We start from the raw sequence: 18,987 nt of genomic DNA, 5'->3' as shown, positions 1-18,987 counted from the left end.
TACGAAACAGAGCTAGCAAGCAAAACAGGTGGGCAAATGTATCCGAGTAAGGAGCAGCAGGCGGATGGGCAAACCCTGTGAAGTAAACACTAGCCAGGGTTGCCACTTGGCATTTAGCTGTCCTAGGTTCATTAGCAGTCGTGCTTCTAAATTTCTATTCTCTATAAACCTATTCAGAGTCCAAACTGTTTCTTGAATGGCCCTGTCTATATGAAAAGACACAAAATAGGTCTAGAAAACATCCCCTGCAAAAAAGATTGATTAAGGTCTGGTTCTTTAACCAGAAAAGATTGCTGAGGGGAGGCAGCATAATGGTCTTCAGGTGCTAAAAGGCTACTGCAGTGCAGAAGGAAATAATCATCTTTTCTGACCAGGATGTATAGGAGAGCAGCCATGGCATAGACTGCCTGAGGAGACTGTCAAGTCTCTGTCACTGGAAGGCTTTATGAATAGGTTAGATGAGTCTGTGAGAAATAACAAACATGGGTACGGGTGATCCTGCCTTGGGGTGTGAGCATGGACTAAGTGATCTTCTGAGTTCCCTCCAGCTCTGTGCAATTCTGTTGCATTCGCTCAGGCTTCTCCTCCAGCTGGAACAGCTGTGTCTTGTTCTTGCTTTAGGGGTTCTGAAATGCCAACAATAATAATGCTGCTTAAAAAAAAAAAAAAACAACAACAAAAAACCAACAAACCAATAACATGTGGGAAATATCTTTCAGGAATTCAGCTCAGGATTTCTCACACCTGTGAGAAAGCTCATTTGGTAGATGTATCTGTGAGACACTCTAAGGTGGTGCTGTGGCAGGGAGTAGGGACCATGTAGCCCATAGGTATGGTTTGGTGGCTTTTTTTTTTTTTTTTTTAACCCGAGATGTATATGTTAAGTTTGGAGTGTAAGGAAATGGGGGTGAAGGAGCAACACTTTCTACTCATTTGTCACTTCCCTGATTTGCTTTTTGCTTCTGAAAATGCATGATTCATTTTTACAACTGCAGGATGAAGCTCTGTGGAGAATTTATTGCCCTGTTTTTTCTTGGGATTTCTTCTTTGCAGGTTCCATAATGCCTAGAATGATAATTCAGCTCAGGCTGTTTATTTTTCTTTGATGAACAGTAACTTGATTTCCTTCTATTCGGCTCTCTATTTTCACGAGATCCTGTGACTTCTTGGAGTTGAGGTGTTTCTCCCTCCTTCAGATGTGGTCAAAATGAGAGTGAGAAGTTTGTAAGCCGTTAGGAGGAGGCGGGGACTAAGGCACTGGATAACTGTGGGAACATCTTCCCCGTAGTAAATCAAGCCAACAACTGTGTGTTGATCCCTTCACAACCTCTATTTCAATTGCTAGAAGATGAAACGCAAATCCAGTTGGATGTATTCACTGACCTCGACCCTGGCCTGACCAGCCCTTTCCAAGAAGTACGTCCTCTTTGGGCTGCTCAGAGGTGGTGCTGTGTGCAGCTCTGACTCTAAGAGTCTGTCATTCAGGCTTCATGGCTGTTTCTAAAACTGACACTCTGTTCTTTTGTGTGCCACAAACTGTTCTTTACAAGGAGAGATTAAATAGGCTAGGACTCTTCAGCCTGGAGAAGAGAGAGCTAGGCAGGGTTAAGCTATGAGGAGCAGCATGAAGGACGTGAATAATAAACAAGAATTTGCTGTTCCTCACAAATTCAGTTCTTACACAGCATCAAATTGGATGTTGTTAGAAGCTGTAGAGGTCAAATATAAAGGAAAAAGCCAGTAAGGCATACACGAATCCATAAGCCACACGTTGCTGGAAGCTGGCAGAGTGTTCAGTGGGATGTTCTTAAACTTATTTCATCAGCATCTTTGCTGTGACACTGTCAGAGTAAGGAAATTGGAGGAGAGGCACTGTTAATCTGATGCGAAGTCTGGAGGGAGGTGGTAGTCTTAGGACTGGGAAGCCCAAGTTCCTTACTGTTTTAAAAACATCCTTTTCATTGTGGGAAGCTCTTTGTACCTCTGTTGTTCAAAACCAAAATACATTTTGTCATATCTGTGCTAATCTCAAAATACATTGGAATCTGACTGCAAATTTTGCTAAGTACTAATACTTTCTGCACTGCGTTTTCTGTTCCTACGTGGCAGTGGAATAGTAGGGGTGTGGGTCTGTCTGTGTGTGGGCAAACAATGGAAGGCATAGCCTGGGAGAAATTCAGGCAGCCTCTCATTTAAAAATAAATGAAATGGGTAGGAAAACAAATATGCAGATGCTGAGAATTTGGCCACACTGTTGAGAAGCTCTGGGATTTCCCATTCAGCAGTTGGCTGGAGTGCCAAATTTTGGGACTGGAAATACTAGCTTCAGTCCTGAAGCCGAGTTGGTTGTTTGCTGTGGTTGGCATCCTGTTCAGAGAATAGATGCAGGAATGTGGGCTCAAGAGATATTGCAGCTCAAGAGTTGCCATGGATATTAGGAAAATGTGCCAGAAAATCATTAAACCTCAGTCCAGAAACACTGTGGATTTCCAGCCCTTCATCATATGGCACAGATGCTCCCTTTGGGCTGAGCGAGGCTGTCTGCTCTTACAGCAGATGGACCCCTTGGAGTACAGCAGCAAGGGCTGCAGTGTTGCCTGCAGCCTGTAGGCATGGGTTGATTAATCTCATCCACTTCTTGCATGCAGTGGGACAAACTGCTTTGCAGCGTTAGTCACAGAGAAGAAAGTTCCATTTCCAGGAGTTCTTGCACTCCATGTGTACACAAAGAGGTAAGATCTGGTGTGGTTTCACCTACCAGCTGCTCCAAACTCTGTAAAGAGAAGTGCTTAAGGGGCATTGCAGTTGGGATAGCTTGTGCCAAACAGCTGTCATAAGGGGAAAACTGGCCTCATTTTCCTCTGACTTGACAACTGTCATGGAAATAGTCTCCTTTGCCCCTGAAGATGGTGCTAGACAAATAGTTGCTTCTACCAGGCTTTTGAGGCACATCCTTAGCTGTGTCACATCCTCTTGAGACACATCCTTAACGATGACATAGGTTACATTAACGCTTTTGAACTCCTCAACCCCCATCACAAAGGATGTGTATTTAAGTTGGCCAGTGACAGAGAAAACTCTGTTAAGAAGCCTGAAACTTCATAAGATTCTGCTATTCCTTCCAGGGCTGAAATAGCTTGAAACCGTTGACTTTTTGGTAGCAAAGTTTAACAGGACAGAGGTAGGGCTAAGGCAGATACAGAAGCATGGTGTTGTACACCCATTGTTACATTGTCATAAGTTCTATACAGCATTTGCGCTTGACTATATGAGACTAGGTAGTCTTGGGATTAAGAAGGCCATTTTTTGTTGAACCTGTCGTTATTCATAAATGAACTATGAGGGTAGTCAGAGCCTGCTTTCCTTTAGGCTCAGATTCGCGTGAATGCATAGATAAATGCACGCATTGCTCTCCCTGTCTACAACTGCTAGGGTACTTTAATCTGATTGCCGCATTTTGTGTTGATTTTGCGCTGATGAAGCTTTGACTGGGTTGTCCTATTTTTACTTGGTTGGCACCCTGCCCTCACTATAGCAAATACTGACAGTACTTGTCAAGGACAACGCTGGGAACTTCAGTTCCCTTAAGTGACCTGGGGGAGGGGGGAAGGAAAAAAAAAAGATTCACGTTGAATCTACCTTGGCAGATGGATGGATGGCGCATCTTGCAGGACATCCTGGGAATTCCAGAGATCTGCAATGAGGAATGCAAATCTGACCTCAGATATTTTCTTATGAATCCTGGCCATGTTTCATCTCTGTAGCATCAGTGGGCAGACACAAGAACACACGGTATTGCCATCCTTATTAAACCAAGATTCATCTGCATATTCCAATTCTCCTAGCAAATACAAACGGAGAGAGCAGCATGTGGTATACATAATAATCACTGCAATGGGATTGGCGTTAACAGCTTACCTCATTAGGGAGAAGCATACTGAGTTGATACATGAGTTTGCTTCCCAGTACTACTGGAGTTACAAAGCACAAATAGTGTCCTTCGTCCCTATCATTCTATCCCTACCCATGTTTTATCTGTGAAAATTCTTCATAACATTTTCTAAATAAATTAGCTTAAAGTGTTCTTTTTTCTTGCTAAATAGAGCTGACCTTTTAAATCCTGCTTTATGCCTATTTCCTTTGTAGATTCCATTAGATTTTACTATCAATTTTTACTCGTAAGAAATAATAATAATTTTTGACTTTTCCTCCTTTTTTTTTTTAGTACTGAACTTAACATTGCTTCCTGTGTTGTACTGTCAAAATGGACCTTTGGGAAATTAATTACTATTGCAGGTGAAGGGTGTTAGGATAAATCTGATGAAAGCACAGTCTCTTTTTGCATTTCCCAAATCTCCTCTAAGATTTAATGTATGCCCTGCAGCAGAAGCCAAACTTTATATGATTCCCGCCCCCCCTTCCCCGAAGTTGGCCATGCAAACGAGAAAATATCCTGGCTAATTATGCCCACTGAGTTTTAATTTTATTTATTACAGTCCCAGGCTGGGATTGAAAAAGCAAATACTTGATATTGTATTCACCCCCCATAAATACCTGCAGAGCACTGCAGAAAGAATAAAAAAAAAAAAAACACGCAACACTGAACCACCCACAATTTGGCACACATTCTTTTCATTCTCTCTAGTATTCCTATTTTCAGTATTTAGTGTCTTCTCTGCAGAAATGACAATTATTTTGTATTTCAGATTATTTCCTCTTTGCAGGAAATCCTCTTATGTTTTCCCTTCTTGGTTTTATAGCAGTGAGTCGGATGTTTTTAGATCACACTCCTTGATTTTGGATGGTGATCAAAGCAGGGATGAGTTGAAGACATAAGAGGGGATGTCATCTGTCCTTTTTTAAAACATTTTTGATTTTGGGTAAATCCCACAGTAGATTTGAATATTGCCCACCTATATCTCCATGATCAGTCAAAACAAAGCATTTAAACTGCGTACCTTGAGGTGCTGTAATACCTGGATCTTTTTCTAGAATTGTTCCATCAAATGCTACATACAAGAGAGGCTGTCCTGCCTAGTTATAAGGATCTGATGGTCCAGGTTTATAGTTCTTCTGATCTTTTGTGTCACCTTAAAAAGATCACTTCAGTCCTGTGAGTGACCATTTTCCCCCTCACCTTTTGTCTCTCTTGCCTGTTTCAAATGTAGGCTCCAGTGGATGTGTTTACAAATAGCACAGGGCACACTGAAGCTTCATGTCTCCTTTCAGTTTCTATTTTAATTAAGGAAATTGTGGACAGGTTTTCAAACACTTTCCCTTTCTCATGCTTGTGTTGGTACTTTGTAAAACACTGACAATTTGCTTTGTGTTTGTGCAGCAAATATTACAATATTGTTAGAAATGCCTCTTTTTTCTTCAAATTGTCCTTACAGAATTTATCTTTTCCCTCTTTCTCTGTACTAAAACTAAAGCAAAACACTGGAAATAATGATGCGGAAATGCATGGGGGGAAATGTCTTAAATCCAAACTATATTAAATGGTGAGGAAGGAAAAGGTGAAAAAGTTATCTTAATGACTTAATCCCTTGTAAAGATCAATAAACAGTGGAAAAAATAGTATTAGAAATAAAAGAATACGTGACATTCTGTGAGAGTTGAAGAACCCCTTGGGTCCTTCCCAAAAGTACGCATCTACATCACAAATTAGACGTGCTAACCAATGTAATTAAACCATTGCAGTTAGCTCATTTCAGAGTCCGAGTCTTGGAAATCCCCTCAATACCACCCAAGTTTTAGGGTGGAAGGGCAGGATGCAGAAAAACTGAGCAAAATTTAAAAACTCCAAATCCACAAACACCCCAAACCTGGGGGTTGGAATTAAAGTCCCTGCAGTTCTGAAGACCCATGCCCCCATCATCTCGTATCTATTCTAATGTTTAAACTTAGCTGGATAACGCAGGTAACGACAGAGCCTCTCTCTTTGATAGCTTAAGGGCTGACTGACAATGGAGTGTAATAAAACCATGTAGAAGAATTCCCTGCTCTTGGACCGGTATATGAGCTTTGAGCTGTCAGAGGAGCTTGGTCTGTGGTAGTTTTAAAACAACAATGTTTGTACAAAGCAAAGTCTCTGTAAAAATAGGCAGTCACAGTAGAAAATGCAGCCTCTGAAGAAGGCAAAGTTTTCTGTCCTTTGTGTTTCTTTAATGTGAATGAAAGGGAATGCTCATATTATTTGGACAATGCCATGAGTTGGTTTTGCCTGCCCTGCCTTAATTTGAAGGCTTTTTGTTTTCCCTGACTTTGTTTCATACATGCAAGACCAGCTGCAGAAAACAATGATTCAGGCCTGAATCGTGCCCACGAAACGTGCACTGATCTGTAGAAATATTGTGTTTCAGAGCAAAATAAAGACAGATTCTTCGGATTAATCTGCCATGCTCACATCACCACATCTGAACTGGAGACAGGTCGTGTTTTAATTTAGTCTTCTTGTTTTCCAGATAAGTTTGTTCATTTATTTATTTTCACGTGAAGCAAGAAAACAGTGCTGAATTCAAATCTCATTTACATGATGCCACTGCAGAGTAACGAAGAGCAGTGCTGATCTCATCCTTTAAAATGTATTTAGTAAATGCTGTAAGGGGTAACTACAAAACTAGTTTGAGCAGCGTGAATTCCTTCCTATAACTGCAATGACTTGTACCTGTGGAAAGATGCTGGAGTTGGAGATAGTTAGCTTTTGTCTTTGATACAGAGTGGAGGGACTTCCCACTAGTGCTGGAGAGGGGATTTGCCCTGAATGAGACTCCTGTGGAGAAAGAAGGCAGTTAGAAGGTTGGTAGGGGGCTGCTTATGGGCTTTTGGAATCCCACTTGAGTGTGGAATTGAGTTTCTGGGGGATACCTGAATAGAGTTCACCCCCATTGCTGTTCCTTTAGAGTAAAAATTCATGGGATGTACAACCCCATGGTAAATTAAAGGCCAACTATGTATGTACGATATAATATCCTGTCCTTGTTTGTTTGTTTGATTTTTGCAGATGGCTTTTCTGCTTTTGCTTTGTAAAATGATGAATTCTAAATGGAACAGCTGTCTGTACAGGATGGTTTATTTGTTTCCCTTTTTTCATTTTCAGATTTATTTATATAAAATCCTTTCTGCTTATGCCAAGCCAAACTGTCAGCACATTTACCTCTATTAAAAATGTAGGTGTTCTAACAACAAAGCAGTCAAACCTTAAAAAAATGCCTTTTATCTAAGGCATAGATAATAGGCTCTTTTCCCTTCACTCCTGCCAATCGCAGCACAACCTCCTCCCCCAGTTCTGTCCCAGCCATGTGCCTGAGGGCAGTTGGCATCAATGTTCAGATCTTCTAAATGTTGGTCTCTCAGTGGTATGCAAGTGCAGAATCTGAGAACCAAGGTGGCCAACAACAGAAATAATAACACATTTTAAAAGTTCAGTCATCAAGTTTCACAAATCTCAGAAAGAAGAAAAACCTACATTTATGACAAATTATTAAAATGACAAAAATCCCTTTTTGGTTTGGGGTTTTTTTTTGTTTGTTTTTGGTTTTTTTGCATCTATTCAGTGTGATAGAGTGAATGATTTCCAGCATGGAAAAGAAAAATTGTCTTTGTTCACATTACTCTTGTTTTGTTTGTACTCCATGACTTCTCATAACATAATAAATTTAGGGAAGAAAATGTAGATGGCTTAGAAAAGAAAAAACTGAAGTATACCACAATACTTTTTTTAAAAGTTGTTGTTCAGTTTTCTAAAGTTGCGAGAGGAGGGAGAAGTTAGGAGTTCTGATGAGGAGGGGATGTGTGCTGAGGAAAACCAAAGATCTGGAGAGTGTTAAGTCTTTTGCAGCCTGTCTTAATATTGTTTTTCCTCACTCTTTCTCCTTCCCTCCCTCTGGTTCTGGTAGCTCTCTTTTCTCCCTTTAGTTAAGGAAACCTAGCCCACTATTTTGCCATAAACAGACATCCAGGGGAAAATAAGAGTGGGGTGTGCTCCTGTGGTTCTTTCTTTTCTAATGCTCTCGGATCTTCATTTATTTTCCCCTTGGTAAATCCCTGAAGTTGTTACATGTTGCCCATGTAGTAACATTGGTGGATTTCTTTTCAAAATGCTTGTCTGGTGTTCCCTTGAACCCATTTCTTGTATCCAGAATAACCTTTGGCAAGGAATTTCACAGATTTATGGCTCAGCAGAGCAGGACCAAAATCCATGCTGTTGCAATTGGCATCAATCTATTGAGATTAGTGAAAAGACACCATTTTACTGAAGCAAAGTATAGGCCTTTACACTAACACCATGAGTTTGTCGTACATGCATGCCTACTATATGAAGTCATCCCTATTAATGCTATATTTTGTTAATTATACATGAAATAGCTGCAGCCCATAAATAGGAAAACATGCTGAAACAAAATGAATTTGAGATAATATTTAGGCAAATGCTTTCTTAATTGAAAAACTTCTAAATTTCATGTGTTTTTTTGTTATGGCATTGTTGAGTTTTAGAAACTTAGTGGTTGTCTCAAAATGATGTATATTGACAGTCTTAATATTGAGGATGTGTGCTCTTTTTTTCTTTCTCTCTCTGATAGTTCTCTTTTTTTCCCCTCTTTATTTAAGAAGAATAGAGAGTGTTGCAGGCAGGATGTGTTGTGCTGACTATAACAAAATCCAGGAGGTGCTTATTGAATGTACTGGGTTTATTTCCAGTCAAGTGTAACATCAAATGTGTAGAACTCCTTCAGCCTTCCCACTCAAGTAATTTTGTCATTGTTATTTCTTCATCATTCCTATCAAAGGGCCAAATTTTGCCCTGTCATTTCTACGCAGTTTGTCCTTTGAATTAAAAGGAAGCACACATACAGTTTTGGAGGTAAATGTTTCAATCTAAGGACAGTGAATGCTTTTGTGCAGGCCCTGCATATTGCTTAGATGGCTAAGGTGTGTGTTTTCCAGCTTGGCCAGAGGAGGGAAAATTTTATTTGCTTCATTTATTTTTTTATAAGATTCATTCACCATGATATATTCTATGAATTAATCTGAAATCTGGAAGATCAGAGTCCCTGGTCTGTCACAAACTGTATTAGGCAAATCATTAAATTTCAAAGTGTCCCATTTATGATACTCACAAAAATTGAGTTGATCTGTTTGTTCATTTCAATTGGAAATAGGTCAGGGGCTGACTGCTGCAAACTTTTGTCTATGAAACATTCTGTGATACCACTGCATTTTTTGCTAAAATTGCTTGATTATACTAAAATGCAAATATTAATTTATATTTTAAATTGTATGTCATTAAATCCTTCAACATGAGGATCCAGGACAGTTAGCAAATGGAACAACCTGTGATTTATCCATGCCTTGATTAATTTTAATCATAGCTATTTCTTAATTTTGAGTTCTCTGACAATTAGAATAAATTGTGCTTCTAATGAAGACACAACTGCTCAGCTAAAATGGGATTATGGTAATTATTAGACTTGCAAAGAAATTTGTTTCATAAGCTCTTAGAAGGGTTAGTTATCTGACCAAAACCAAGATCAATGCGGTTGGTGCTAATTAAAGAAAATAGACTAAGGAAGAAAAAAGGTTTAATTCTGAATTTATGAATATCATTAAAAGCTTACATGGCTAGTTTGACTTGTGTTTTGTGCATAGTTGGGGGAAGAAGAAGTGTCTGTATTTGTAAGACAAGTAGAAATGAGAAGTGACCTTCAACTTTGTAAAGCCTTTACAAGGAAACTGTTTTAAGGGAATAAATGTGGCTAAGCCTCTGATACAGGCCTTTGGCAAACCAAAAATGACTAGTAATTAACTCTACTGCATTGGGTTAATTAATAAAAGGTAGCTTAAAATAGGCAGAAAGCATATTTGTCCATTACACTGATGATGTAAATTATGATAATAACACAGTACTGTTCTTTTTACCTCTCCAAAGAGCTTTATTAACATCGAATGTTTCTTGTCGCCAGCAACCCTGTGATGTGAATATAACTACAGCTGTTTTACAGGTGACATAAATGAATGTTTATCACCAAATAGCAGGTAGACGTACAGGCAATATGCTGAGGGCAAGGGCAGGCATGACTAAAGCACAAATATGAGAAAATCTGCTCTTACAGGAAAAATTCATATACATCACCATAGAGCTGTTGAACCCCTGTGCTTCTCCTGCAGCCTCTGGGATGAAGCTGTTGGGGAGTTGCTGGTTCAAGGGAGCTGGCACGGTCCTTCAGAGCGTAGCTGGGTGCAGGTCATGCACCAGCCAGTCCTGTCTGTGCCATCCTGTAGGCTGCTCTTGCTTTCTTTAGCATCGACCCAAAGCCTCTAAATCTCTCTTCACCATTGCCAAGAGTAGATGTAATGGCAGAGGGGCTGGCTGGGCTGTCACTGTACCAGCAGGGTGTCAGGTTCTGTTAGATGATTTCCCAGCATACCATTTAAAGCCAAAATCTCATCCCTTCTTAGAGTTCCCGCCTTGTAAGGATGGGGCAAAACCAACAGATTTGGCTGTCTGCTTTGTATCTTTCTTGTTTTAGAAACAAGGTGTTCTCCACAGCACGTGTTTCCCATTCTCTTTCCTTATTTGGTATTTGAGCCCAATGATTAATAGAAACCATAACAACGATTTTTATAAGACCAATATATCTTACAATTGTTTTAACAGATGTTACAGATAGTTATAAATATCATACTTTCTTACTGAATTCCTTATGTCTCTAATATTTGAATAATAAACAATTACTATAGTAATTGAGTAAGCATTAATAAAATTAATTAATCTTTCATATTAATATTTTATATGATCTTTATAATTTTATGTACGATGATATAAATAGTGATCGAGTAAACCTGAGTTCTAGAACAAATCTCAGACTCACACTTGTACAGACGAGTATATATATGTATGCATGTACTTGTATACAGCATATTGGGGATGAGAGGTTGGTCTGACAGGCCTCTATGCACATACACAGGTTTCTTTGGGTTGTCGATCTTTGGCAGCTCTAAACAGCCTTGGACTCAAGTAAGTTTGTTAATGCCTGGCCAGTGGGGCTCGGAAGACTGGTGAAGACTACAACCATTAGCAACATACAGGTTTTCTGCTTGCACACTTGAAAAGCGTTTTAATTGTAAGGATTCTAGAAGAAACAGACTGAAAGCCACAGTTAAAGGCAATATGCACACGTGAATGAAAAAACATTTACAAAAGGATGAGATGAACTACAATAAAATCATGTCTTCAGCTAGTACAAATCTAGGTAGCCTCAGTGACTTCACCACTAACACCACTGAAAGATCTGGGCCATAAAAGGGGTTTTGAAGATCAATTTAAAGCAAAGCAAACTCTAGTGGAGTGCTGGTGTGTATGAGATAAATTGATTGCCTGGTTTCTATCCACCCACCCATCACAATTGAATCAGTGGTATAAACAAGTTACTCATTTTTCAAAAGTCAAACATACAGTGTAAAAGAGATTATCTAATATACAGTAAGGGGAGAAAAGAAAAGGAAAGAAAAGGCAAACAATGGAACAATGTCTGTTTCCATTTAGGCTGGTGTAACTCCATTGCACTGCTTGTGTTTACACCAGTGTAGTTCAGATCAGCATTCACTTCTTGTCCTGGAGATTGAATTTATCTCCCACAGCTTTTATTTGTGTTCACTTCCCAAGATGCATGCTGTTGTGCTTCTTTCTTCTTTTAATAATTTGCTTCACTATAATACTTTAGAGGCATACCAACTAAAATGAGGGAAAGAAGCGCGAGTACAGAACTCATAATTGAAGCATATTTTTCCTCTCACTTCTGAGATTTTCATGCTGTTTCTGTTACCACAAGTGTAACTCAGCCTGATTTTGATAACAATGATGCCTGTTTAATCAGAGAACAGGGGATTCTCCTTTGAAACAAGGTTTCAATAGCATTTTCACCTGTTACTCATCCTTCTTTGTGCTCGGAAAGTTTGTGAAACTGTAATTGCTAGTAAGTGGAGACAAGTGGAATGTTTTTACTGAGAGTGATCTTTACTGACTTGCTGGATACACTAAATGTTGTTGTCTTCAGTGCTTGTATTTGAAGTCAATCACAGATCAGAGGAATAAGTAATTATTTTAGGTATTATACAGTGATTCAGCCCAAGGAAACTCTTGCATGAATGGGGAATTGAGACAGTTTTATAATTATTTTTTCCAGCACATTACTTTTACAGAAATGTTTATAATTAATTGCATTTTTAAAAAAATGTCTCCAATTAGATGTTTACCCAACTACTGTGAACATGGAGGAAAATGCTCTCAGTCCTGGACCACCTTTTACTGCGATTGTAATGATACAGGCTACATGGGAGCTACCTGTCATAACTGTAAGTAAACACGTACAGTGTTTTCTATTACAGCTGGTATGTCAAGATGCACATAAACTAGAAAGGAGCTTTGTGAGAAGTTGTATCATATTATAGGATGTAGCACGTTCTGACGTGGTTTGAACAGGTCAAGAATTGGGCTGGGAACGCACAGGAATCCAATTGCAAAAATGCATGTTTCTTGACAAATATTTTGGAGAAAACGGAAGTTATTTTAACTAATTTTCCACATTTTTTCCTCACATTATACATTGATTGGGGGAATCTTAAATTCATTTATGTTACATACGCACTGTAGACACATTGGTCATTAGACATTTAGTTGAATTTAGCTGGGCTGAGCTGGGTGATTTTAATCTGTATTTGGGGCCGTACATCAGTTTTGGCACCATGGGCTTCTTTGCTTTTAGATTATCAAAAAGTTCATGTTGCAAGAACCCGGTTTTGATGGTTTATAATTTTGGAATTTTGCTGAACTATCATTTGGGCTGCTGCCATTAGCAAGGATACAGTGTCTGAAACAGTGGCAGTACATGAAGAATTTAGCTACTGAAATCCACAGCAAAAGGAATATTAACGTTTTAAAGGTTTAAAAAAAAAAAAGGTATCAAACAGTAGAGGTACAGCATGCTGGAAATTCTAATAAAAAATAGAGAGAGAAAGGGGAAGCCAAAATAAAGCCTGTTCATACAGCTGACTAAAAGGGAAACCAGTTAGAAAATGAAGGTAAACTTCCTGTTCTATCACTGGAAATAAAGAGAGAAAAAAATAGTAAGAATAACAATTCCAGGAATACCACTATAACCACTCCAGGTGTTTGATGAGCACTTGGACCACAGATAGGATGAGACTGGTGAGAGATGCATTTTTTTCCCTGTTAAGCTAAAAAGCCAAAGAGAAGAAAAGGTACTTAGTGGTTTGAAGCTGAGAATATTGGCAACTGTACTGTAATTCTGGAGACTTTAATGGTTTGCTAATTAAGGGTGAAATCATTTGTGGTGTGGGGTCTGCAGCTGATGGGAGAGGCTGTTGAGAGGTCTATTCATAGATTCGTCACCTGAACTCTACATTGTAAGCACAAAGGAAGCTAAGGGTTTGGTGCAGAAATCATGCCAAGCCAGATGAAGGATGGGAGGAAAATGCTAAGGTTATAATTTTGAAAAGAGAGTTTACTTTTTGTCCAATGCCTTTGTTGTTCCAAAAGGCATCACCCCTCTTCGAGGCCTCCAAACCCAACTCAGAATACATGCAGTAATTGAGGCCATAGCAGAGTATTTGCACTAGCTGATGGTTGGTACAAAACTAGATGGCCAAATCGGTTGGTGAGAAGGGAGAGGCTCTTTGGGGAAGGAAGAGACCTGTCACTATTGACCGTCAAAGGCAACCAGGGATGCTAACCTCTAGGCTACATCTGTGCTGTCATATTAGCTCAGGGCCTGAGGCTCAATATGTTTGTGCCAGCTCGGTGTGGCTTGTGTCCAAAGGAGGCCATCTCATTACTGCAGAGGACTGGTTCATGACTAGTTTTCCCTATGGACGTTTGCATGGAGCTAGTGAAGACTCCCACTTCTGTGAACCGGTGTCTGCACTCTCAAAGGCACATACATAGCTGCAGTTATTTAAGGCTCACTGATGTAAAAACTACTCTGAAAAGTTTCTCGGGAAGATCTTGAGTTCAGACTTTCCAGCAGATCAAGCTGCGCACACATGTGATGTACAGCTATTCAGCTGCTCAGCTTATTTACAACCATATTATCAACAGCTAATTTGATTCCAGCTAGATTGTAGAGCCAGCTGCCCTGTAAGCCAAGCAATGCTGAAAAATAGCAACATTAGTCTGGAGGAATGCATTCATGTGTTTGAAATGTGCAATGAAACCATTTCAAAGCCGGTGGGCAAATGCAGTCTGTTGATAAGAAACCTGCAGAACAAGAGACGTTATCACTTTCAGCTGATAGTGGTTGACGTACAGGAGTACCTTGTAGCAGGTGAATGAAAGCTGCAGATCTGATCACAGCATAACTCCAGAATATCCTCAATGTACAGGCAACTCTTCCAGTCATGTAATTCAGTGTAGTTCTAGCAAAGTAAAACTTCTAATTTCTTAAGGTTTGAAACATTATCTCAACGGATTTTGATTTTTACTAGAACACTGAGGCTGACAGGCTTGAAATTGAACTTGTACCACTTTGGAGAGGCTATTTCTTTTATTGAACTGCCCTTCAGACCCAAGTCCATGCAGCAACAGTGGAAAGATTTAACTGGCAATCTGCTGCAAGTCAAACATAGTATGAATAGTTTTGTTGTTAGCTGGATTTCTTTTCTGTCTGTGTTTCTTCAGTGTGGTTTTTGCCTCTTTTTGATGTGGTGTTTGTAAAAGATGGTGCCACTGGTTGAACAGTGTAAAAAGACCCATTTCTGGCCATGCTTTCAGGAAGAACTGCATGACATGCATCTGCAAACTAGAATTAATTGATTTATGTTTTACCAGCTCAGACTGGGACACCTTACCATTTTAAGATCTGAGAGCTGAAGATACATTGTCCCTAACTTCCTGTCATCATCTGCAAAGTGTTGAAATGCATTTTGTGGTTGATACATAAGCAATCTTACTGATTTCTTCCAAATATTCATGGACCACACTGGATCCTGCTGTGAGGAACAGCTAACAATACAGACTATCCCTGATGCAAAGAGTTTGCACTGAAGTTTTTGAGGAGAAAAAGACATGCTGGTGCAGGTGATGGAGTGCCAGAAAGTCTTCATCAGCATCATAGGTGGCAGTTTCAGTCTACCAGGTACATAATTATTGCTAGGCTTTCTTGTAGGCAAAAAGTCATAAGGTAGAGATTAAAAAGAGGAAGAAATTGAATGCTTGCAGGCATGAAGGAGTGATATGGGAGAAAGCAATAATGTGCTTGTTTGAAAAATATAAGGCTATGGCCAGAGGACTTTGACATTTTTGACAGAGCAAATGCCAGAGTCATGACAGGTAGCTAGGTTTGAAACATGCCATGAAAAGCAAAGATAAATAGTTTGCATTTGATGCAACAGAGGGGATGTAGACAGTGGCAGGGCAGAACAGTAAGTTGAGAGAAGACACAGCTGGGACAATGTTTGCATGACCACTTCAGATATGTGGGACAAGATTGTGTCTGTCATGACTGAAAATGGGTGTAGTTGAAATTCAAGACGCGTCAATGAAGCAAAAGTGCACATCTCAAGATACATATAAAGAACTAGCTGGGTCTAGACTTGGCCTTAATATAATCTTCCTGGAGGCAGTCAATTTTCTGCAAACCTCAGGCATCCTCCTGCTCACTCAGAATCCCTTCTGATCCTGAAAGCTCCTAAACTGTCACAGGAGGTGTGGCAATCTACCTGATCCAGATGAGGGTCCACCACTGAAAGGGTGTAGGGTCATGTCCTGTTAAATAGCTATTCTGTGGTAGACAAGTTTCACTATGAAGTCTCATCTGGTCCTGCTTCTGTTCTCCTCGTCTCTGAACATAGCTGTAAATACAAGTAAAATAGTGCTAAAACCCATTGGTGTTTTCTGAGTTTCAGTAACATGGGAAGAGTTTGAATGTTTTCTGAACAGGTTGTTTCTTTCTTGCATAGCTTACTGCCTGCTGTACAAGTCCATTTCTCTGTTTAGTAATGGTTAATCCTCCTTCACAAGCTGCCACGTGGAATATTATCAATACCTTTCAAATCTTTTGGGGGGTTTTGGTTTGTTTTTTTTCCTTCCAATAGGGAAAGAGGATTTGGATCTACCTCTCATCATTCCAGCTTCCAACGCAATTCACATCTTATTGACTAGGGTTGTGGTTTAACCCCAGCTGGCAGCTAAGCACCACACAGCTGCTCACTCACTTCCACCTGGTGGGATGGGGGAGAGAATCAGAAGGGTGAAAGTGAGAAAACTCATGGGTTGAGATAATGACAGTTTAATAGGTAAAGCAAAAGCCACATGTGCAAACAAAGCAAAACAAGGAATTCATTCACTACTTCCCACCAGCAGGCAGGTATTCAGCCATCTCCAGGAAAGCAGGGCTCCATCACACGTAACGGTTACTTGGGAAGACAAACACCATCACTCCAAATGTCCCCCCTTCCTCCTCCTTCCCCCAGCTTTATATGCTGAACATGTTGTCACATGGTCTGGGATATCCCTTGGGTCAATTGGGGTCAGCTGTCCCAGCTGTGTCCCTTCCCAACTCCTTGTGCCCCCCCAGCCTGCTCGCTGGTGGGCTGGGGTGAGAAGCAGAAAAGGCCTTGGCTCTGTGTAAGCACTGGTCAGCAGTATCAAAAACATCTCGGCATTATCAACACTGTTTTCAGCACAAATCCAAAACATAGCCCCATCCTAGCTACTATGAAGAAAATCAACTCTATCCGAGCCAAAACTAGCACAGCTAGTCACAGCACTGATTAGCAGTTGTGTTTTCATCTCTGGACTATCTGTAGCTGTGAAACTCTAAAGCATGTGGTAGTGCCTTGCTGTCACAAATGCATATGGACATGCAATTTGATGGGAAATGTAGAACTTGTGCTGACTGTCCCCGGGTACCCATTTCACTGCCTGCAGTTTGGGGAAACTAGGAGTCATGGAATAACCCTATAGGATATTAAGCCAATAGTAGGTGAGTTACATTTGCTCGTATATGAGTTTTGTTGTGCCTTAGTTTCTCTACCTCTGTTGGGAATAAGATCCAATTTGCACGTATATTAGAAAGTGTATGATCTATATCGTCTACTGAAATGGTATGGATTCTTTCCTTTGAAACTACTGTTTGCTTACTGCTACTTGAGCTGATCTGTAGCTAAGACAGTGCTTTGAGGATACAATCTTATTCTGAGTCTGTAAAATGCATGGTTTTGCTTCTTGGTTTATCTTTTAAATGTGCTTCACACAGCTTGCATTTAAATAGGTTGAAGATTAGCTCAGCTGAAGCCTTTCTAACAATAGATACTTTCCCCATTTCTACAGTGTGGTGCGTAGCCTACTGATCCATGAGGTATTGGAGTAGTCTGATATAATCTAGATAGATAGGAGAGGATCCTTTATGTAATCACGTGTGAACCATAGCAAAATAGATAATACTGTAATGTTTGTTTTCTGTTTTCCTCTTTTAGGTAGAAACATTGATATTGGTACACAGCTTGGGAAAAAGGCCTGGGTCAGACTCAGCTCATCTATTTTTTGCTGTCTGATACTGTGACACCTAATCTAAGATAGTGGTCTGGTCTCTCTCTCTTTCTCTCTCCAACAGTGTGAGCTATTTTCAGAACTTGACTAATCTCACTGTGAGATAGGGTGTCCACGGTAAGTTCATGGACCACCCCTGAAGCATGCTAGTGTCTGTCATAGAATCATAGAATCATTTAGGTTGGAAAAGACCTTCAAGATCATTGAGTCCAACCATCAACCATGCCCACTAAACCATGTCCTGAAGTACCCCGTCCACTCGCTTTTTGAATACCTCCAGGGATGGTGACTCAAACACTTCCCTGGGCAGCCCATTCCAATGTTTGACAACCCTCTCAGTAAAGAAATTTTTCCTAATATCTAACCTAAATCTCCCTTGCCTCAACTTGAGGCCATTTCCTCTTGTCCTATCTCCAGCCACCTGACAGAAGAGACCAACACCCACCTCACTACAACCCCCTCTCAGGTAGTTGTAGAGAGCGATAAGGTCTCCCCTCAGCCTCCTCTTCTCTAGACTGAACAGTCCCAGTTCCCTCAGCCGCTCCTCATAAGACTTGTGCTCCAGGCCCCTCACCAACTTGGCTGCCCTTCTCTGGACACGCTCCAGCACCTCAATGTCTTTCCTGTAGTGAGGGGCCCAAAACTGAACACAGGACTCGAGGTGCGGCCTCACCAGTGCCGAGTACAGGGGAACAATCACCTCCCTGCTCCTGCTGGCCACACTATTTCTGTTACAGCCCAGGATGCCGTTGGCCTTCTTGGCCACCTGGGCACACTGCTGGCTCATATTGAGCCGGCTGTCAACCATCACCCCCAGGTCTTTCTCTGCCAGGCAGTTTTCCAGCCACTCTTCCCCAAGCCTGTAGCACTGCATGGGGTTGTTGTGACCGAAGTGCAGGACCCGGCACTTGGCCTTGTTGAACCTCATACAATTGGCCTCAGCCCATCGATCCAGCCTGTCCAGATCTCTTTGTAGAGCCTCCCTACCCTCAAGCAGATCGACCCTGCCTCCCAACTTGGTATCGTCTGCAAACTTGCTGAGGGTGCACTCAATCCCCTCATCCAAATCATCGATAAAGATATTAAACAGAACAGGGCCCGACACTGAGCCCTGGGGAACACCACTTGTGACCCGCTGCCACCTGGATTTCACCCCATTCACCACAACCCTCTGGGCCTGGCCATCCAGCCAGTTTTTCACCCAGTGAAGAGTGCACTTATCCAGGCCATGAGACGCCAGTCTCTCAAGGAGTATGCCATGAGAGACAATGTCAAAGGCCTTAGTGAAGTCAAGGAAGATAACATCCACAGCCTTTCCCTCATCCACTAGGCGGGTCACCTGGTCATAGAAGGAGATCAGGTTGGTCAAGCAGGACCTGCCTTTCTTAAACCCAAGCTGACTGGGCCTGATCCCCTTCTTA

The 18,987-nt window shown here is 40.8% G+C and overlaps 1 protein-coding gene across 2 annotated transcripts in view; it reads left to right on the top strand.

Moving 5' to 3' along the window:
- Positions 1-18,987, top strand: part of CNTNAP5 (contactin associated protein family member 5) — a 307,196-nt gene that overhangs the window by 168,251 nt on the left and 119,958 nt on the right. For both annotated transcript variants that reach the window (XM_030018519.1, XM_030018520.1), the window contains one exon: positions 12,248-12,354. In XM_030018519.1, the coding sequence (XP_029874379.1) occupies positions 12,248-12,354 (107 nt within the window). The remainder of the gene's footprint in view (positions 1-12,247; positions 12,355-18,987) is intronic.

Source organism: Aquila chrysaetos, chromosome 6 (assembly GCF_900496995.4).
Source record: "Aquila chrysaetos chrysaetos chromosome 6, bAquChr1.4, whole genome shotgun sequence".
Lineage (NCBI taxonomy): Eukaryota > Metazoa > Chordata > Aves > Accipitriformes > Accipitridae > Aquila > Aquila chrysaetos.
The sequence above is the reverse complement of the archived record's forward strand: the minus strand, read 5'-3'. Positions and strand labels throughout refer to the sequence as shown.